The sequence below is a fragment of the Cydia fagiglandana genome, chromosome 12, assembly GCF_963556715.1.
Source record: "Cydia fagiglandana chromosome 12, ilCydFagi1.1, whole genome shotgun sequence".
Lineage (NCBI taxonomy): Eukaryota > Metazoa > Arthropoda > Insecta > Lepidoptera > Tortricidae > Cydia > Cydia fagiglandana.
In genome coordinates this window covers 15264985-15288742 of record NC_085943.1, presented here as the reverse complement: position 1 = coordinate 15288742, position 23758 = coordinate 15264985, and the positions used below count along the sequence as shown (strand labels likewise).

Below are 23758 nucleotides of genomic sequence, written 5' to 3'. Positions count from 1 at the left end.
CACAGCGGTAGGTGGTGACATTATTATGTAGAGACAGTTTTCAATGTCTAGTCTAATAAAAAAACGTAATTAATTCGGGAGCTCTAAATTTTAGTTAAATTTATTTTTAAAACTTATTAACGTTACCCGTATTTATTGAATAAGAAAGATCTAGATTTAATAACAGTCAGTAATGGTGATTAACAATTAAACTATCTTATTGAAAGCAACTAAATATTTAGTATGTATTAATACAACCTTACTCCTTTTACAGTGTCTGTTAAAAATGTAGCAAATTCAACACATTCATTGAAATCGCCTTGTATCGCAACATTCGGAACACACGATACTAAATTTATCCGCAGGTTACATTACATACGAGTACAGTACGTACTCGTACATACTTACAAAGACTCTTTTACTAAAATCATACTACGGCTGCTCCGTATCTGGGTAAAAAACTACTGTGGGTACATACTTATAATCAATACCTATTCCAATATTTTTTTAGGATTGAGAGATGACTCGCAAAAACAGCTCAGTAACCGCTATCAATTATTAATTTCGTGTCTGTTACCATCGTTATCTCACAGATGGCATAATTTAAATTATCTTAATTTCACATGGTTTAGATACCACAAGAGACCTCACAAAAGGAATATAAAACACTCATTCAACAAACAAAGTAGTTTTACGACTTTTTATTACAAACCTTGAACTTGTGACTTGAATTCGTATGATTCAGTAACAAATCGTCGCGTCGTGAGATTGATAAGTTCTAAAAATAGTGCTGTATGTTGTTTTCTCATGACTTTTATGAATTTCTTTACTGATTGGGTTGTGTAATTGACAATTCAGGTTGTTGTGATAAGCAAAACAGTAGTTTGTACGATAAACGGGTACCTATCTAATGATGAAATCACTTTTTTTTAAGTACACAAAAAATGTGTCACGCGACATTTATATTGTGCTCATGACAGCAACTAACTTATCATGTTTTATTGAGGATACGGTCACGTCTCATAGCGCTTATTCAGATTAGTTTTTTTATTCCTAAAAAAGTGAGTAAAAGGTTCATCACCTCACTAGCTCGGAAAGACTCTCTTTTTTGTTGCAAATTGGCTCGTGAACGTTCATTTTTTCACTAGTAGCGTGAAAAAAAGATTTCAACGTATCTACATCACTAATTGCTTTTCCACTCAAGTGAATTTAGTAAAGCGTACTTTTGGTCACAAATATTGATTGATAAATAATTAGATAAAAAACAATACACTCTTTTGTTTTTGGGCAGTTGTGTATACTTGAGATCTTTTATATCTAGTTGTATCCTCGCAGTCATAAGAAAATATAACAATTACTTATATGAGACTAGTAGCTTGAAACAGTAACAACGCCCAGGAGCCTACTTCTTAAACTACACAATGTACTTGCTTCGTTCTTGGTTAAATTTAAGAGTCCTTCGCTGGCTCAAGTTAGTGCCACTGGCCCTTAAATGCACCAAAAGGGTTGTTGTGTTGTCGTGTCAACGTTTTATTAAGTCAAGTATTGGTAAAGCTAAACCTTAATCTACATAAACAACCCAAAAAATACAAGACATTTAACAGTAAAAGTATATAAAAACATCTAGGTATGAAAGCCTGAAAGGGCTTATAAAAACGAAAGGAAAAAAATCAGTAAGGATAAAATAACTCACCGCAAATCCAGCCTCAACTCCCGCCCATCAACAGTGAGGTTATAGTGCACGGCGTGAGGCAGCGCGTGCTCCGCGCCGCGGACGTCGCGCCGCGCGCGCGCGTGCCCGTGCTCGTGCGCGTGCGCCACCGCGCGCGACACCAGCCGCCCGTCGCGCGTGACCTTGACCGGCGTTGACACTTGCACTTGCGAGGGATCCAGGTGCACGTGCGAGTAGAGACCTGGAATGAGGTGTTTGGTGAGAATTCAAAAAAAAATGCCAGCCAACACCTTATTATATATAACTTAGGGTTTATGGTTCAATGAAAAATATCTAGCATGTGAGTATATAAAATCCAAATTGCTCTTCTATGGAATTCATTGACTTAATCCGTATACCTACGCCTACCAGCGTGTCTTTAACTCTTGTGAAACTCTTTCCCACACAAATACTAAGATAGTGTTTTTAAAAGGCCTGTAACCTGAAACAGCTGTTTGCCATTCTTTCTAACAACCATATTTGTTAGAAATGAAGGCAAACAACGATTACTGGTTAAGTACATACCTTTTATAAATCTAGAACCTCTCTAGAAAACACGACCTAGTAGAGAGATTTTGTAGACTTTGGCATTCCAGAATAAATACTTATAACTCAGGGTATATATAGTATGGACTCATAAGGCAATTTAGCTTACTATGAAAGTTTCCAAATTATTCCATATACATTTACTATAGCTACCCTGAATAAATTATATTTCAAACAGAAATAGTGTACGTGACTAGTGACTACACATACGACCTTTTGATTGTGAGAATCTGCACATAGCAGATATCGACTAAAATAATTTCTGTTAGCACAACGTTACCGGCGAGTGATTGCAAGTTGTCCTCTATTCATTGAAAAATAAGATTGATATTAAAAATAAAGTAATATGATATTTTGAAAGAGTATTCGACAACGACATGTTTCCAAGAAAATCGGAAGTGAACGAATATTACGATTAGGTAAACAAACGGAAACGCGGCATTGATCATAATGCTGATAACACGAATCTACATATGTATAAGTATACTTACATATATGTTTGCTGTCATCTTTTGCACATGTTTACTAATGATGCAAGATATATCACACCATATTTGCAATGTGATACCGTTTAGTGTAAATAGTGAATTGGGCAGGTTATAGCGGTTTTGTGTCATTATCATTGTTACTATTGTTAACATTGTTATCTTCTGGGAAGAAAATCTATTTAATATTTATAAAAAATAATAGTAGGATATATCACAGAACTTAACACGAAACTTACTCAGAACTGTAAAGGTTGAAATGACAGCTATTTGAAAAAAATGCTATTAACACTTTATATTTATTTGCTTCCGAACGTCTCATTACATACAGTATTTTTAACTCGTAAAAAGTATTAGTTAGTAATTATTACAAAAATTAAAATATTTTCGATAACTATATACTTATACATATAAGTATGTATATGCAAAATTTTAACGGTTTAAATAAAACTATTATATAGTTACTGAGTTTCTAGTGTGTAACTAAAGAACGCACACCTAAAATGCATCGGATTCGAATTTAAAAGGTATTCCTTTGCGAGTTTTACATGACATGATATAAACTAATTATTGCTATTAATTCCTGATAAAAACTTTTACAAAAAAAAAAGAAAACCGACTTCAAAAAGGATGAAATAAAATATTATCCGTTTTTAAGTATATGCGTTACCAACTGATATGTTTGAAGTCGGTGCCAAGCCAAATTTGAAGCATACCATGATTTTAGGGTGATTCGATAAGAATGTGGCTATATGTACGTTGGATTACCTACCTTACAGCACACGACAGCAATGATCATACTTTCTGTATATACCTAAAACACACCGTCAAGCCACCTTGGCGCAGTCCGTACCATGTTTGTCGGTACTAGTATAAAACCAATGCGATTGCCGATATGTTTTTTAAAGAGCCTACATTTTAAGAAATCGTCATGATTATCATCAAAACAATCATCATCATCAGGTCCACTTCATCAAATTGGTGCTTTTTAAGAGAAAATGCTCGGGTTGCTTAAGAAAACACCCAAATCACCATACATGTGCTTTGAAAAGTTGAGGAGTTCCCTCAATTCCTCATGGATCCCATCATCAGAACAGCACCAGATTAATGTGGGACCACCTTGGAAGTGCCTTCTTTCGAACAAAAAAAATAATTACTCAAATCGACCCACGGGTCTCGGAGTAATCGGTGAACATACATTAAAAAAAAACATAGCCACAACCGAATACAGAACCTCCTCCTTCTATGAAATTGAAGTCGGTTAATAATAATATATTAAACTTGCTTTAAAGCCAGTCATTTTATGTATTGTTTAAAGATAAATAATATTAATGTGTAACCTGTTGTAATACCTTATTACCAATAAATTATGTCTATGTCTATGCTAGCTAATTTAAAACGAAATAAGTACGAGACATCGGCATGTCATGTCAACCAATAAAGAAAACAAGAAGCATTGTCAAATCAAAGCTTGTCATTTAGACTGGTCTTTTCACTTGTCATTGTGTATGGAAATGACCGCTGAATGCCAAAACGATAAAGGCAGACTCAATGTATTGTACAGGCCTTAACACTCATATTAGGCATACACTTAATTCTTTATTCTTTCGAGCGGTAGAACAATCGCTTAGGCAGAGACAACTAAACGGACAAGACTGACAATCTCCATACAACACTTCCATTAAACTTTACCCACTGACCTTATTTGGAATAGTTAGTAACAATTTAGTAATTCTTTACATTGTTACCTATCTAAAAAGCACTAAATGTTGTAGCTTTATGAGTCGTAAATTATGACTAATCTCGTAATCTATGGACGATGTCGTTTTGTCTGACACTTTATAGTCTGTTAATCTGTTTCTTAACTGAAACCTTGTGTGTTACTGTTTTTTAGTCCCAAATAAAATATTTAATTATTGCATGTTAACTTTATGAGTAAAACAAATGTTATCTCACTGCTATTTAAAGTCGGGTTAATCTTTATTTTTACGCCATTAAGGTTTTTAGACATGGAAATTAAAGTACATGGTTGTAATGAGATCTGAAATAAATAGATGACGCGGTCTAATTTCCATGCCTTAAAAGTCTTTATGAGATTTTCATGTAGGTACATCTTCATTTCTAATGTCTAATGATGTGTAATGGTGAATTAACGGTTCTTATACGCACAAAGAACTCAAAGAAGTACAAAAGTACATAAAGGGCATGCGTGCGGCATTTAGAGACTGTCAGTCTCCTGTATTAACTTGTCTCTGATTTAGGTTAGGAGCGGGTCAATGTCACGCCCCGCGGCCCGCGGCCCTAGCAGATGGCGCCACTGGCGGTGGCGCCGGCGCACCCGAAATCATTACCCTACTGTTAACTTTTAAACAGCGTAACAACATAGAGTTGCAGTGCGGGTTAAGACGTTTTTAATAAGAGTGTATCTAGCGTTTTTATCAGGTTGATTACACTTAATGAAGCCTATCAAATTAGATTGTTTACGTTACTCGCTTGTACTTATAGGTGCTTACGGCGCGTGCGTTTACGTTAATAGCATAGGTATTTAATTGCATGCATTTATCGCATGCGGCTTTGGATCTTAATTGGTGCATAATTTTTACATAAGAGTGTCATTCTGAAGCGTGGCGAGATTAGCATCGCTCGCTAATATGTGGATAAAATGAACCCATAGACAAGTTATATCCCCGTCCCTGTAAGTTTTTACTCAATAACTGTTAAAAGTAAGTTGGTATAACTGTTCCAAATTCGAAATTCTAACAAACGTCGAACGGTCTCTGTAAAATGCCTGTAGGTGACCGATTTACAAAAAAAAGTGATTCCATATCCATGAACAAAGTTATGCACGGAGCACTTAATGCACATGCGAATGCAGGTAATTATTCGTAATTGAAGTATGAGACTAGGTGCGTGTCGTTTTTCTGCCACTGGCTAGGCTAGGAGCAATTTCCTATGAAACTCGGGAGCATTGTCAGCGCGCCATTCGATACTTAGCTGACCGCCACACAAGTTCCAACGACCCGCGTGTTTGTTGTCGTCGACATTCGTCTTAAATTTTATCATTATCTGATTGAGAATGAGGGGATGGTTCCGTTTTGTATGTGTATATCTTGCTCTGCTTGTTTGAATTCATAAAAGATTTAATTCTAGATGGGTTTAATCAAAACATCAACAGTCAATACTTGTATGCAAATAAATCAAAAAAACATTTTGCGATTTTGGAGGGTCTATCAGAACGAATTTCTGCGGCATTTTGTTCGTGCTCAAATGAAATTCATATCATCTATGTATCTATAATGTTACTATTTTTATTAATTAGGTTAATGGATTTAATAGTTTCGGAAACGACTTGCGGTTCTAATTAAAATGAAGCCTAGAACTGGTATCGATTGCCCAATACATATCAGGTGTTTCTAATTGAAAAACCTTTGTATTCCTAATTGCTAGATGCATTGAGTTATCATGAACCGACAGTTAACTGAGCCGGTCTTTATCTTCATTACACTAACGATTCGTTTCCCTGGTTATTCAACATAAATGGAGCACTTACATCATCGTATTATAATTGATAATGATGTTTTAATTTTTGTAGATTACTATCTAACGGTGAATTGTTTGCCTTTGTTACAAGGCCTATCTTAGAAATATAAATATAATTCTCATAAGAAGACAAGTATCGACCTATCAAATCATATCCAACTGGTTAACAAAGCATGTGTAAAAACCCCTCGACCCGATCAAGCTGCTAATAGAAAAGGTGTAGGTACAAACGTACCAAAAAACATCAAACTCCCTTCGTAAGCATCGTTACTCATTTTCAGACCTTCTTTTGTAATGTTTTTGTGCACGCGTGGGTGCCTGCGCATGTCTCCAGGCCAACAGACGTGACAGCAATTACTAGCCATTACCCCAGGGTACCGCCCCCTACCGCGACAGAGCACCGACCTAGCCATAGTAAGCGTAGGAGGACAACTGGGCATTTACTTACACGGTACAACAGATTGAAGCATTATATATAAATTACACTATAACGAGTGTACATAATACAATTTAGCTCCAACAAGTGTAACGAAAGCGATTTGACGTGCCCACCTTTTATGTGTGACATTGATATGTAGCTGGCATCTTTTAGCTTCTTGCCGTAAAAAAGTATGATAGTTACTGTGGAAATTGATTTAAGCACTTAAGTATATCCTCAACAAATACGTATAAAATTGCTGGTGGCGAGACGTTAAATAGTTTATAATGGTCGGTTATATACAGCCGGGAATGTTTTTTTAAAGTTATGATCTTATGATTACCCATGTTTTTTACTTTGAGAAGCTTGATTAGCGCAGTGCAGTTTTAACTGTCAAGTATCTCAAGGAAGCGTTTAATTTGGCAGTTTTTTTGCAAAATCGTGATTCTATTCCAATCGTAAAGTTATCTAATTAAAAAGTTACACAGTTACAGCCTTCTTGTGCATGAGAGCTTAAGAGGTGGCCTGTGCCTAGCAGTGGGATCTATATATACGCCGAATTATCATAATTATTTTGTTTCGACGAACGTTTAAAAATAATCACTGATATATCATATTATGTAAGGTGAGCTCAGTCTTAATAATAATGTCTACCTAACTCAAATAAAAAAAAAACAACGGGTCGCACTCCGGGAGTGCCGACAGAAGTGAAAACTCAATGACTAGTCCAAAATGTCTGCAGCACTATGTATAACTGACCCATCCTCCTTTCTATTGAAAAACTTTAGTTCTGTGTTTGTGTTGTGTTTTTTCTTTTTTTGCATTCATTTTTAAAACCTGAAGCATTTGAGGCTTAATTTTTGGTGAAAGCACTACATATATATAGGTTAATAATCCAGTAAAAGGAAATTAATTTTTTCGCCAAGGGCAGTTTGGCCATGCTTACCCGGCTATACCCTTTGTAGCGTTGTTTAAATTATAAAGTTACCTTGGCGACCTCGCATTTAAATATATATTTGGTCATGATATTTTGAGTTTTATTCACCAGTACTAGAATTATATTTGAGTGATATAAAGTTAGAATGTAACTACGAGATCCTCGTATTTCAGCCCGTACAAGATTAGAACATTGAGCTTTATTGCTTAATATAAAAGTCCAGTTTTAAATAATTGACCTGATTTTGATACTTTATGACTAAAGTTCTTTGGTGAATAACATTGTCCGTGACACATGACGTCAGCGTTACGTTACGCGTTACGCGTTATGCGTTACGCGTTACGCTGAATCGAGTTTATCATTTTTTCCGCACCCCAAAAAGTGCTCAGCGCCGCTAAAGAAGTTTTCACTTCAAAAATCAAATTAATTTTTGTCGCAACAATCTCAACATCTACATGTATACCGGGTGTGGCCTGTAACACGAGCAAATAATTAAAACATAGATTGTACTCCTCAAACGGTGACACTTTTGTTCTACAACTTTTAAAAATTATGAAGTATTTAGACTCCCTATTTTTCATACAAAATAAATATTATCTTCAATGGACGCCATCGCCCCGCCATATCATTGTGATTGACGTTGCTTGTCACGCCTTAAACATAACACAATTCGCAATACATTGCGTCTTGGAATAAACTTTAAAGTGTATTAAAAATCAAACCACAGGTTATTTTTAAAAGTCGCTGAACAAATGTTGGTCAGTATGAGGAGTACAGCCTACTGTTTAATTTTTTGCTCATATTACAGGCCACACCCAGTATAGTATACCTAAACTTGTTATTATTCTTTATTCTTTAACTTGTGTCGGTTTCTGAATATTTTTTATTTAGATTATAATGAGCAAAATAGATTTAATTATATATTCATCACATTGCAATGCCGGATAAAAACCCTAAACGATCTACCAAATAATCTGGTGGCGGCCAGTAATTCGGTTGGTCAGGGTGGAAGGTAATCATTATTATAATTTGAAGCAAACTATTTTGCAAATACATATAATGATCATATTACGTTTACGATTACAGAGCTTTTCAAAACTATTGTCCGCTGATACCATCTTCAATGAGACATCATAAACGCGTCTAATGTGTAAGTAACCAACTGTTCTGAACTTTTCTTGAAATAAAAATTATGTTACTGCAGGTATAAATATATGTTGTAAATTGTAGTTCGGGCGATTTTCCGCAACTAGACGACTTGCGCCTATTTTGCGTGTATATGTTTGATTCGGTCAAGTTGAGTTCTAATGTATGGGGAAGACAAACAAATTATAGCCAGCATTCGATTAATGTAGTATGATACCTTTGGGTATGGTGCTTTACGTACACTAGTGTCCCTTGCCCTCCCCCTGACGCTTTTAGCATGCCTAACCTAACCTAACCCCCCTTTTTAGCATGAAATATGTCCCGGGGGACAACTTTTTTTAATTTTTGAGAAAAGTATTAGAGTTAGGAATAAAGTGTCAAGGTAAGAAATAATCCTTAATAATTTTTTAACAAAAAAGGTCACATGCAACTTTTTGGTAAGACTCACCATATTCATGTACCTATTAACTTGTTGAAGTTCAATATAACATAGTACGTGATGGTACTGAAAAAAATCTTATACGGAAAATAAGCTTGCAAGTTTATTCTCCTGTATGATTTCTTTCAGTACTATCACGTACTATGGTATATTGAACTTCTACAAGTTTTTCAACGGCTAAATTTTGTCGAAGTTCATCTAGCCATAACATGAATATGGTGCGTCATATCAAAAAAATGAGTATAACCTTTTTTTGATAAGAATTTAATAGGAATTGTTTTTTTCATTGACACTTTTTTCCTATATTTTATACTTTCCCCAAAAAATAAAAAAAACAGTCTACCGGGACATATGTATTTCATGCTAAAAGGGGGGTTTGCGTCAGGGGGAGGGTATTGGACACTAGTGTGCGTAAAGCACCATTCCCAAAGGTATCATACTACATTCATCAAATGCTGGCTATAATTTGTTTTTCAAAAAATACAATTTGATCAAATCAGTTGTATAATAGAGCAAACAATTTTACAAGGCCCGATTCGGATTTTGAAATAGACATCTATTAGATATCTTTTAGACATCACTAAGATACGATAACGATGTTTATCTACTCGTCGACTATAATTCTTGAATTAAGATTTCATATACCAAACTTCAATTGGGTATTTTTAATGTGTGGGCTCCCAACTCAACTATAATATTCATTACGATACAGTTTAGTCAACTATAATAAAATTGACCAATCACAGCTCTCCGCGATCAACACGACGAAACAAAAGCATAGCTCAAATTAATTATTTATTTTAGGTTGTATAGTAGAAACAATTGGTTCATAAGTCAGAAACGAGCATGTGACACCCTTAAAATAGCAACATCCATAGACTACGAAAACCACTTAGTGTTGCTTGTTAGTCTCCATAGGCTACGGTGGCCAAAATCGAGAAAACAACTGTCTAAAAATTGAATTTAGCGCGGAGCAAGTACCAGGGCCTCATGAGTTACGAGAAGGTGTCGTTGACCAACGCGCCGGGCGCAGCGCCGGGGGCGCGTACCAGTATTAAGGTATCGCGGCTGCTTGCGTATCTTAGCTGTGAATACTTTTGGTTTGATTTGTTTGTATGATTCTACTAGTTTAAAGTATTATTTTTTTGGCTCGTAGATAAAGTATTGTATACAATAGTGATATAATCAAGCTTTTCAATCTCGTACCTAACTTAGGCAACTCAGCAAGCTTCGTTGCCTAAACACGGTACTCGACTGAAAAGCTCTCTATTATATCACGATTGTATAAAATACTATTAAGATCTAACCTGTCAAATTTGACATTTGATTCTGGAGATACTTTTGAACGATTTCCTCAGGATATGACTTAGAGATCCAATTCACATCTAATACATATCTTACGCTATCTAACGTGAAAGTGACATTGGTTGCCCGAATTGCGCTGCAAAAGAGAACTAGTTGATATCTAAACTATAACATAGAATGGATCTAGTATGTGTCGTACCTTGTGAATATCTTGAAGTTCGAATACGGCAGTATACCTAGGTAGGTAATTGAAAAGTTTCTTTACAGTGATACCTGTCACTGTAAAGAAACTTTTCAATCCCTTTCTATATAACTCTCTTACTAGTAAAATCAACAGAACAAACGTTATCTCTCCGTACGAGTAACCGGGCGATAAAAACTAATTTTACGCTGTGATAAAAGACACTAGGTTTAATTACATAATCAAAGTAAACCTTAGCAAGTCGAGTGAGACGTGAACGGATGTTTTAATGATTTTCACTGTACTACATTATGTGTAATTATTTATTCTGTGACTAACTGAAGATTTCCGTTGCGAAATATGACGTGATATATCAAAGGAACCTTCCCCTTTATTTCTAACAGTCACCCTAGTTAAGACCCTACTCTACCCTAGTTAGGTTAGTTGTTAATTGTTATATTAAAAGGATATTTTTAATAATGGCTTTAAATCCCAATTATCATTCATTTTCATCAGGCATTACCCATTTTTTGCCATATCAATATTTCCAGTGACTTTTTTGTGGTCTACCTGTTTTACAGTATGATATCGCTTTTCAAATAGGCGCGTAATAAATAATAATAATGAGCTGCATATAACATAGCCGTCTTTTATATTAATAAATTATACGCTTAATGAACTCACCGATTATATTATACACCTACAGTAAAAAAAATAGTTTAAATTACTTATTCATAATTATATTAATACAAACAAATTTCCAAGAACTCCACAACTGCAGACCAACTGATGCCGACGAAATCTTATCCGCTATGAGATAAAAGTTTAAAGCTCCCTCGCTCATTAGCCGTTTTAATCCTAATTAGTAAACGAATGACGAAGGACGATCACGCCACACATGTTTAATGTCTACTATATATACCTAACACTTGTGAAGCTCGAAAATGAAACTTTCATCTACTTGTCTCTATCACTCGAATATACAAGAGCGACAGAGAGCCAAAAAGACGAACGAACGAAGTGGTTCGCGGTTATAGCCCGGGCTCTGATAGTTTACGTCACATAAAACGTCACGATACGAGTGATACGACGGATTCGCCGTTCGCAAAACGATAAGATAACCTCTGCAAATATTATCACAGCGATAAGGAAATCAGATCGTTACACTTTACACTTTCCCGTGATAAAGTTGGGTTATAATTACACTTTTTGATAATGTAAATTAAATATAGTATTATTATTTTTATGTATACTTACTCCGTTTAGAGTCATGTTAGAGCAGTAGTGATTATTATATATGTATAGTTTTCATTTATGACTTTAAATATTTGATATTTGAAACAATGTTAAGTAGTAACTATAGTACAATACCTACTTTATTATTATTTTGAAAACTCCGGTTAAACGATTTCGAAAATTACGTTCTAGAAATATTTAATTTCCTTTCCTTTCTTTTTTGATGTTAAAATTTAACCATGAAATTATAATATGCTGTAACTATCACTACCTACACTTTCACCCAATTATTCTCGTCAATAACCAAATGGCGAAAATAAATTAATTTAAAAAAAGTTAGAAAAGTAATTATATAATAATTGATATTTAAATCAATTTTAAATATATAGCAAAAGAAATAAAGTAGGTACAATAAAATGGGTAACTTGGTCACTGGTAATCTTTATTTAGTTTTCACCTGATACGACATACGACTGATACCAACTCTAGTTTGTCATTATTACGTTTTCAGTCCTTCAGTACGCATGACACATCAGTAATACAATAAAGAGGCACTCCCGGGCTGCGAGATGATAAATCTAACAGGAATGAAGTCACACAGTTCAAATATGGAGTAGATAGGTATACTTTACAGACTTATATCAAAGTTAATTTATAGTTACGCAAGTCACTTTGTTTGATGTATTTAAGCTGAACAATTGTCAATTAGTTTCAGCCCACGTTTTGATTTGCCGGTTCAACGTTCGGTTATTAAGTTTTTTTGTTTATCGGTCTGCGTTAACGAATGCTTCATTGGAGTTTGTTGGAACATGAGCAGTTTGCATAACGCCATCCACGGTTTATTTTGGATGTTATTAGGTCTGCAAATAGACTGTGTTGCCGTACGTGTCGTCGATTGCTACACTTTCAGTTCGCCGATCGAAATTAAATGCCCGGTGGCTAGTTAGAACAAATAGAAGCGTTTGAGATAGTAAGCACATGTGTAAACAATAATTATTTTTTCCTCCTATGCATTTTAAGTAAAATTTCCCAACAGTAGGTAGGTACCTAGTAATTCATAAGATCGAAAACTAGTAAAGATAACACAATACAAAAAAAGTCTTAATAAAATCAAATGTAAAAGGCGTACCACAGGGATTACGCTACGTCTTACGTAGGCGAACAACGCGCGAACGCGGCGCGGCGCGGCGCGGCGAAATCAATCCTTTGATGCCCATAGAAGTGTCCTACGTAAGCGATCTCGTTGCGAACGCGGTGCGGCGCGATTTGCACGCGAGTGTCAGGCGGCGCGGCGCGGCGCGGCGCGGCGGCGGCCGCTTTCGCCGCGCCGCGCCGCGCCGCGTTCGCGCGTTGTTCGCCTACGTAAGACGTAGCGTTAGTGTTAGGTTTTTAAATTATTGTATCTTTATAATTGCGGTTATGTGTAAATTACCTACAAGATTAATATTATTTTACAAATTATGCCAATAAAAAAGCCGACCCGAGTAATAATGACATCTAATTTTAGCAAAACAATATGTCAAGATGTCAGTCGCTAACATCCGTTTAAGAAGGTTCGGACCTAAACGCCGATGAGTCATTGAAGTCCTGTCCGCTGCGAGACCTGAATCCAATTACGAACCCATCAAACAGTGTGACAACTACAAAACGAATCTTAAGATTAGTGAGTTCGCACGACAGGCCCTGTCACACGTTATCTGTTCGCCGATTTTGTACCCTTTACAACCATCAATTTTAATTATTAACGGTACGGTTAGTAAGCGGTTTACTTCGATTCGCTAATGCCATATGTTTTAAATTAAATGCTGAAGATACATTAACGTTTTTCTATACTTAAACAAAACGTACGTTTATTGCTACGATATTTCTGCTTGCTTAATTTAAATGTACATTATATCCTGATGAAATAACTACTTAAACTCCTAATATTTAAGATCAATATGGAGAAGATCGTCTACAAGGATTTCCGTCGCTATTAACTCTTGCGTTTGTACACATACTCTACTTACAGAAGCTCGGCAGAGCAGAAGTGAAGCTCTTCCTTTCTGACTGTATTCTGAACGACGTTACGTATACAAATACGAGACTGTTTGGACGACAACGGTTTCACTCACATGAATTTTTAGTCGCTAGTGGCGACATGTTTAGTGCCCGTCGCGGGTCCTTCCTCAGGCTCCCCCCACCATACATTTTATAAGCCGGTCTTCCCTATATTGACCTTAAATGATTAATCGATAGACTTACCGGTATGTATGAAGTTTCTAATGCTGTCCTGGATCTCTTCTTGAACATCGCCCGTGGGATAATCCACTTTAGGCATTACTATAAATTTCGCGCCGCACCACGCCACCAAAGTTTGGAACAATAACAGTATTAATATACACTGCACATCCATTTTTCTAAGCACCGTCATTTCGCGTCGTGAGTGACTGTTAGCGTCTACGACGTTGGCATGACAATACTACTACCGGTGCATTTTATCATTGCGCTAATGACATAACGTAATGTAATTCGAGTCGGACAACTTGGAACACTGTTATGATATTTTGTGCCTGTAATTTGACAGCGTTAATGTGTAGATGCTCGGTCGTCGGCTTTGTTGAACGTTCATTATATTCGATCTGAAACAAAAGAAATAAAATTTAAAATTTACGTTACGACTACACGGGAAATATATTAAAATAAATAATTTATTATTACCATTAAAGTTTATTTATTTCGTCCGGTATTGGTCACTTATCGATATTTATACACTTATACAAAAAGTAAAATTTTAATTGAACTGCTACACTAAAGTTAAGATTTTATTTCACGCACTAAAAAAGTTGGCTTCAATAAAAAATTTTTATCAAAGTGCGGGCCGAGAGCCGCAGTACGCTACGCGGTACGCGTGCGTGTAGAGACGGGCCTCTATCTCGATCTGAGAGCGGAGCCGTGTGTTACATAATTATATCTCTAATCTGTGCCCATATAGACACATGCGATTTGTGTTTTAGTTAGCACTGGAGACGTGATAGCGAGAGTGTGGATGGTTTTTGCCGGTTAATTAAAGGACATTTAGTGTCGTAGTTTTACTTTCTCTTATTAAAAATAAAATGGCAGCGAAATTCAAATATTCTTAATTAAGTACTGCTTTCCTAATTTATAACTTACTATTAGCAGAAGCTCGCGAATTCGTTTGTGTATAATTAGTTCTTTGATATCTTACTTTCAGAGTAAATACAACGCCTTTTTTACCCCTTTAAGGAATTATTCCCGTGATAAAAGCTATTATAATATATATTTATTAACCATCTCTATACAAAATTTAATCTAAATTGGTGTAGCGGTTTAAGCGTGAATAGGTTACATACAGACAGTGGTACTCACATTATACCTAACGCTTTTTAAAAATCAAAAACTATTACTTATGAAAGCAGAAGAATATAAATGATCGTATTAGATTCATAATTGTTACTTACATATTTCCCGTAACTTATTTATAAAATGTGTTTTTCAATTAAAAGATACATCAAGATTGTTTACCTAATTTCTAATGCTAAAAAAACGAAGTATAGTAGGGGTATAAAAATAAGTCGCGTACTTTAGGACTTCAGGCCACTTTCTCAAGTGTGCAAATTAACCATCTTCCCAAACCTCAAATTCGCACGTTTTCTTCACATTACATAAGACAGCCTTGGTATCGTACGCGGACCGTTAACAATAAAATAAAGAATGATGAATAGGTTACGGCTCAATGTTTATTCAGCATTCAGCAGCAGCTGCAAAAATTAAGTGAATGAGTATACATAGTGACGAAATCGATTCGGCCTGACATTGTCTGCGAGCCTTTATTTACTGCTGAATTTATTTTTGATCCTAAATTTATTTCTCGCTTTAAAAGTTCCGCTATTCGAATTAAAATGCAAAAAGATTACTTTAAGCAGTGTTAAAGTTAGTTAATCTTAACTCATTTGAGTTGTTTTGTTTCGGACAGTGCCAATCATTAGAGTAGGTAGGAGTGTTGACCTCCAAATATTTACAAAAGGATAAACAAAGACAAGGAAAAACCAAACAAATACTTAAGGGTAAAGTAAAAGTGCACGTAATAAGGAATGAGGTAGCGACAACCACGTCCATATCCCAGTCGGATTTCAACAGGGTATCCTGAAACCCAAATAATAAAACCTCAAACATTCTTAAACATTTTAAAGATTCGAAACTCAGCAAAGCAACAAATTATATTTATTATTTATATTGTTGAGTTCCTGGAATAAAGGTACAGGTAACGTCCACGTGCCGATAAGGCGGCGCCAGTGTTATCCATGCATCTGGGAGTTCCACAGGGCAGCGTCTTAAGCCTCTAGTGATAATTGATATGCTTATTCAAGACAGAGAATTTGATTTCTTGGAAAGATACTTGAAAGGTTCTTTAATGATATTTAATTTTGTATATTTAGATGTTCTGTTCCAGGAATTAATGCAGAGACATGTGCTAGTGATGCAGTGTCACCTAGCTATACGAACGACCCGTGGAAAGTGTCCCAGGGTACTTGGTTTGTAAGGCTATACTTAAATAGCCTTTTTGCATAGTGTTGAAGTGTCCCCATAATTGTATATTGAAAATTTGTAATGTGACATAAGACTCAGTTTTTCATTGATAAGAAGTTTGACTATCCTGCCCACATTAAAGCTTAGGTATTTTTCATAAAATTTCAAGAGAAATAATTGTAAGCTATACACAACTACAATGAATTCTTGAGCTAAGTAAAATTTTTACCGATACTGTACCTAATTAATCTTTAGAATAATTCTATCACAGCATTCACAGCACAAACGAGTCCTCAAGACAATAATAAATACTTAAAACATTAACTTTGCTTTATCTTTACTATTTCCTTTGGGAGGAGCGGCGCCATAGCAATTGTTAAATTTAGTACCTACAGCGTTTAGATCCCTGTAATCACGAGTTACGATGGGAAACAATGACACGGAGAAATAACCCATTGTTTGTCCACGGGGAGCGTCTCGTCTGTCTGGGTGTAACTACGAGTACGTAGTTGTTAATAGAGTCATCTACCTATTGTTATCTAAACTCTTGACATAATATATTTTTCTTAACTTTAAAACTAATAGATTAAACCCTTGTGTACATGATCTATTAATTGATATTACATATATGTATGTGTTTACGGACAAATAAACCATTATGGTTTAGTAACGAACGAGTTTCTTGTACCGATATCTTCTTGAGGCTCTGGCACGGTGGTAATTTTTGATATTTATAAGTGCATTGTAATATACCTAAATTAAAGAATAAAAGACTTTCACTTTCAAAATTTTTAGTCCTTATTGGTGACCATCGTCATCCTCTCTCTCGATGTCATTATTCATAGATTATAATAATTATTCATAGATTATAAAAAAAAATACTTAAATTGTATTCATTTGTTGCTGTTATATAGCTAAAGCCGCTGCGCTTCCATTTTTAACGCACAAGTCAATACACTGCAAAATTTTCGTAGTAAGTTCCTGTCCCCGATGTCTTCTTAATTACATACACTGAAAAAATGTAATGCTGATCGAGAAATGGCACGTGTTTTATCACGTTTTCAATCAATTGAGCGACGAGTAGAAGATAAGTTGGTATTCATCTATATTCCGATATTTATAGAAAAAGGTCTTACGTGTCTATGAAATTCAAAGTGTATATGACGTTCTTCCTTTGAAAGAATCCGTGCGACACCAGACACCTTTATCAAACATTTCACATTAGGTAAAGTGTGCTCTGACACTTGTGCAAATTTTCATATCAATTCATTGTGATATTTAAATCGATTCTTTGTTGTTTCGAAACAAATTGATACAGGGTTGAATAATGATGAAGTGACGTTGTTACCTTCTTTAGAGGTTGCTAACTGCCTATTTTGATTCATGTGGAACTTTGTAGTACTACAGCAACACAGTTTTTTTAAGAACAAAACTATTTAGTTGTTTCTTTGTACCGTAATTTTACCATATATATGTAGTCCGTAGACATAAAAGATACGTATTTATGTATGTAGTTTAAATTTTACATCGATAAAGTTGCATCTTTCGAAAAATCTAGTCACATCCTGCTAATTTTTGTCCCACGTCCCGTTATGGCCCGGCCTCCCCTACCTTGAGTTTTGCGTAAAACACTATAAAGACATTAATCTTTACAACTCTGATTTCCCAGCTCCACGTCCTAGGTAATCGCTTTATCTCAGAGTCAGATAGCTGTGTGTACTGTGTACAGCCTAATCTCGGAGTTGACCCGATTCGGTCTTTGCTGACAGATGACGTATAACCTAGACTGGAACCGGCCGTCTTCAAACAGATAATGGAGATTTAAAATCTCCAAATTGAGGTCACTGTCATTAGTGCAGGCAATTTTTCTCCATAATCACTTATTCTTTATAAGGAATCGCTTTATAGGGTAAAGAAAGCGAGCGCAAGAAATGCTCATCAAGATACGAAACAAAATGCTTATTCGTGACAATGGAAGACTTAATAAGCGTTGTAATTAGTTGATTTGATCGAAGTCGTAAATAACATGCGCACATCGTGGATTCCTGGCCATAAGCAATCTAAGAAAGGGTCTTCAAGCAAATGGTATGTAAGTGTACAAAAAGTTGACAGTGGTGGCGCCACGGCGCGCCAATGGTAGTGTCTGCGGCTGAGTAAGGTTGAATAAAAAGTCAGACGTGCTTAGAAAAACCGAGGCGGTTAAGACTTTTTGTGTAAAAAGTGTAGAACGGGCCCGACCGGCGCCTGCTCAGGTGCCTCCATAGTAGATAACGTAGTACAACATAATTATTGTACAATCCCTTTCTGTTGCACTGAACGAAATGAAGAAACAATAACAGACATCCCTTTAATGGGTACTCCACTTTTTGTTCTTTCCTGGGAACTTACTTTAAATTAGATCACATACTTAGGCTAAAATGGTAGGGTTAATTATAAATAGAATATGATTGCTTCTCAGGATAGCTTGGATCATTATACCAAAGAAGGCTCGCAATTGGAGAGAAGCAAGTTTTTATTTTTTATCTAAGTACATCCAATCAATCTAGCTTTCGAAGTGTTTGCAATTTTCTAATGACTTCTAATAGATTAATATATCAAGCAGGTATGCCTGTGCCTGTATACATGCCTCCAATGTATAAGTAACTTCTGAAGACGTGAATGCGTATTCGGATTGTAATAACAGGTTATGAATTATATTCGGATTTGTTATGAATATAATCTCTGTCAGTATCAAAAATGGCGTTAATACCTCCGTGGAAGTAACGAGTCTTCGGGTCCATCGATACTCATACCCTTTCAAAAGTGTTCCAAACCTTTTATAATTATGGGTTCAATAAAGATTAGTACTAATCTATATATGCGTACCTAGATCCCTGATATGAATTTGTAATTGAAGGAGTCAACGAGACTTTCTTTTTATTTTCTCAAAACTCAAAATATTTTCTTTTTTCGTCTGGTCGAAGAAATGTCGCTGCTAACAGCTGAAATGTCATATATCCATTACAAATTAATAACAATAAATTACTATCCGAGTACATATATGTAGGAGGTATACCTCCTGATATTTACTTATTTGTGTGTTTTTGACATCCTTTGTATTGAAGTGCCGTCACTTAAGTAAGTACCTTACCTACATCTCTCTTTGTCCGCTTTGTGTGGACCGGTAGCCCCGGTCGAGTTTGCCCTTTACTTAAGGAAATGTTGGCCTTAAGAAGATTTTGCGTGATTCTTGGCTGGAAAATTATTTAAAGAACACTAAATGCTTCTTTAAATAACAAGACACTAATTAAAACGGATTTTAATTGTTAGCATTTATTTGCAATTATTTGCTAAGTACGTAAAGTTCAACACAGACGCAAACGTCACAGGTCACAGCACTTGTGTTAAGTAACGCTACGTCTTACGTAGGCGAACAACGCGCGAACGCGGCGCGGCGCGGCGCGGCGAAAGCGGCCGCCGCCGCGCCGCGCCGCGCCGCGCCGCCTGACATTCGCGTGCAAATCGCGCCGCACCGCGTTCGCAACGAGATCGCTTACGTAGGACACTTCTATGGGCATCAAAGGATTGATTTCGCCGCGCCGCGCCGCGCCGCGTTCGCGCGTTGTTCGCCTACGTAAGACGTAGCGTAACGCAGATGCAGATATTACAAAAGCGCTGAATGAATCAAACATTATATTGTCCTAATCATCGTATGGCACCTAGCCGTATTTGAGTAAATCAAATACTGCTTTTCTTTTCGTCTTTTCATTAGTTTTTTTTTTATGTTGAATACAAAATAATTGACTCTTTTCAAATTAAACTAAGATTAAACATAAATATTCTGCCAGGTTACTTTACCTACACTTATCTTATTGTTTGCTTTTTACGATCCAAACGATTATTACATCAAAACTTAAAAAAAAATAAAGACATAAGCTTGATTGCGATTAAATTTTTAAACAAAACAGTTCTACAAAAAAAGAGAGTGCCCTTTTTGAAATAAGTCTAAGATTGCCTTTATATTACGAGTACGAGTATAGACTCATCTCAAACATTACCTACTGTTTAACTTGGTACCTATCTATATACTTATCTTACAACAGTTACTTTTACTACACTTATCTTACAACCGGACTTATCTCGCGAAGGTCATGGTGGTGTTATACTATTATACCTACCTGCTTGCAAAATTATTGCGGAAATTAATTTTAAACTCATCCCATTTAATTGGCTACTTATTCCGACCTTTATACATGTAAGAATGCGAATTGGTATGAATCTAGAAGTAAAAAGATTTATTTTCTGGACAAACAGAGCGAAGTAACATTTTAATGAACTAATAAAAAAAATACGGCTGTTTCGGAATGCTGCTGTTGATACTGATGTAAAATATTATCAAATAAATACAGGATTTTACTACCTACAACGTGTCAAAGCAGCTTTTGAAGTACTTATTTAATGAAATTTAGAGCTTTGTCAAAACCAATTTTACATTGAAACATAAAGACATCAAAATGCAGCAAATAAGGGAATAGGATAGATACCTTTATAAATGAGAGAGTTGCGACTCTCATGATATATTTTAGAAAAACTTAACAAAAAGAGATGTTTGAAGTGTGTTTGTACTCATAAGCATATCGTTAAAAAAAGAAAACAAATATTTAAATAACAATTGTGTACATCCTCAACATCGAATCAAAGTTTGTTTATAAATCAATTAAATTCCACGTTTATAAATAGGAACCCGGAAACCAGGCCCTAATGGAATCACTTTTTTGTCCTAGCATTGTCTACCGCGTACTTTACAAGTGACAGCTGCTATTTGTAATCCAGTGAGACTAATGATGCCTGTCGGATTCAGATCTCATCTGAAGCATTCTGTTTTCTCTGGCACTATTCGACTTGAATGTTTACACGTCTTAAGGGGTAAGGTTCAGAATTGAATAGACATTTATAAACGAGACGATGATATACAGTGAAACCTGGTTAAGTGGGACCTGGATAAGTGAGAAACCTCTATAGCTGGGACTCATGGTGCGGTCCCGACACTTTAGCACTGAATTACCTCTGTAACTGAGATAAAACGAACCTCTATAACTGGGATTCGTTGTTGTGATTTTATAGTCACATTTACCTCTATAACTGAGACAGAGAGTGTATTTTACCTCTTTTACTGAGACTATATTTATAAGATTACATTTCCCTTATTGTTTTTTAGAATTTTATAGGGAATTGACTTCTGTATCTGAGATAACGTCAATCTATAACCTCTCTAACTTGGACTTCATTGAACAATTTCCGTATTCTTACTAACTCTTAGTCTATCCATAAATTCCGCATTTGCCTAATTATGTCTAAACAACTTCAAACTTTGATTTAGTTAATTTATGTAAGTAGTTAAAACTACCGAAACGAAAGCTGAAATTTTGATAAGTAACAGGAAAAAATTAATTCTCATTTATTGAATTTCTAATTCGCAATGAAGTCCGTATCAAATTTAATTTAATGTTGAAATATCTATCCTTTGGAGAATCATTCAAAATAAATTCAAAGAAATATTTAAACAGACTAATAAAATATTTAGGGACAAGGATTATTTTTACCTTATTTATTTTTAAAGATACCTAATTACTAATTACCTTAATAATCACCTCTATAACTGATATATACTCTATTCTCACCTCTATTAATGGAACCCTCTGTAAATGAGACAAATTTATTTGTACCTGGCTAACTGGGAGCCTGGGTAAGTGGGAAACCTCTTTAAGAGACAAATTTGCTCGTCCCTTGAGATCTCACTTATCCAGGTTTCACTGTATTACAAGGTAAATTAGGAATAGTAAATACGTTTACGGATGTCGTGTTTAATTTGATAAGAAAGGGCCTTAGGTGTGATAAAAATAATATATGTAAAGTACTTACTGACGCAATCGAATAAGAAGTAGGTGTATGAAAACTGATGTAGATATGTTGCTTTAGTTTATGCTAATATGAATTTAAATTACTTAAATTCATATTAGTACTATTTAGTTTATTGCAGTTATATTATATTTTGATCGCACTTGCTCGAAAAAGATATTATTTCAATGCGTACACCTGGAGGGACAAAGACCTATTATTGTTCCCGCGGGAGTTATAGATTGTGAAAAAAATGTTCACGCTCATGACATTAATTCAACTCATTTCACAATAAAAAGGCGAAACAGATCGGCGATAGGGTTCATCGTGTCGCGTGGCCATGGTCGTGACAGGTGAGTGCGTTATCGTGTCGTTATCGCGGCTGATAACGAGTTACATCATCGGCCGGCTGCACTGATCTTGAACTTGGGTAAACCAACGCTTGCGTAAAACGATTTTTTAAACAGCTAAAACTAGTTTATATGAATATTTAAACAAACATTTTTGTTCCTCTTTATGCATGCCATACGATTAATTACATAATTTAAATAAATATTGAGAGGATAGTGGAAGACCGCTTCTCCAGGCAAAAGTATTTCCCGTTTTCCTCTGGATATTAACATTATTTTTACTGATTTTTAGACAAGTTGATGTAGGTATTACCACAGCTTTGCCCCATCGTTTGATAGTTTTAAATTAATGTAAGACTAAGGAGCTTCTACATACAAAATTGTAAGTAGGTACGTATTTAAGTTTTTGCCGTGATAACGTCTTATAGATCGATGAACACCGGTAGCATGCACGAAAAATTGTCCCGATGTGGACATATTTCCATGGTAACGTTGTGGACGGATATCCATGGTAACGTCACGCTTCACTGAGCCGGGGCCGGGCCGGAGCTTCCGGAGCTTCGTTTTCTATAGAAAGCACCACGTGATCACCGATCAGCCGTCATAGAAAATGACATGTCAGACGCCTCGGCCCGAGCACGGCCGGAATAGCGTGAGTCATCATTTAATAGTTCAAAGAAAGTGTACCAACAGATATCTAGGACAAACAATTATTGTGATCGACGAATCACTATAATTGTTCGGTGACATGTGTTCGACCACGTACCTACCTGTCACTCGCATCGTTCATTGTGCTTTGAATTTTATGCATAACATTTTTTGCAAGTTGACAGCTCTTTATCATATTATAGCGGCTAGCGCAAATATGAAGAACACACAGAATAGAAGCAGATTCACCGCTTGGCTACTTGCTAGAGCTCGAGATCAGCGTGATTCAAACCATCGCGCGCCCAAAGGACCAATCACGCTAATCGACGTCGCCAGCAAAGCACCTAAGTCCCAACTATAGCGACCAAAGCCTTCGACACCTAATTAAGCAGATTATACATACATTATAATGCATTTTATTTGTAGTTAC

General features: G+C 35.7%; 1 protein-coding gene across 1 annotated transcript in view; it reads right to left on the bottom strand.

The window, feature by feature from the left end:
- Window positions 1–23758, bottom strand: part of LOC134669624 (A disintegrin and metalloproteinase with thrombospondin motifs 7) — a 128739-nt gene that overhangs the window by 76814 nt on the left and 28167 nt on the right. The window contains exons 2-3 of the mRNA XM_063527282.1: window positions 14168–14544; window positions 1673–1892 (exon numbers count right to left, since the gene is read on the bottom strand). Coding sequence (XP_063383352.1) covers window positions 1673–1892; window positions 14168–14336 — 389 coding nt within the window. The 5' untranslated portion in view covers window positions 14337–14544. The remainder of the gene's footprint in view (window positions 1–1672; window positions 1893–14167; window positions 14545–23758) is intronic.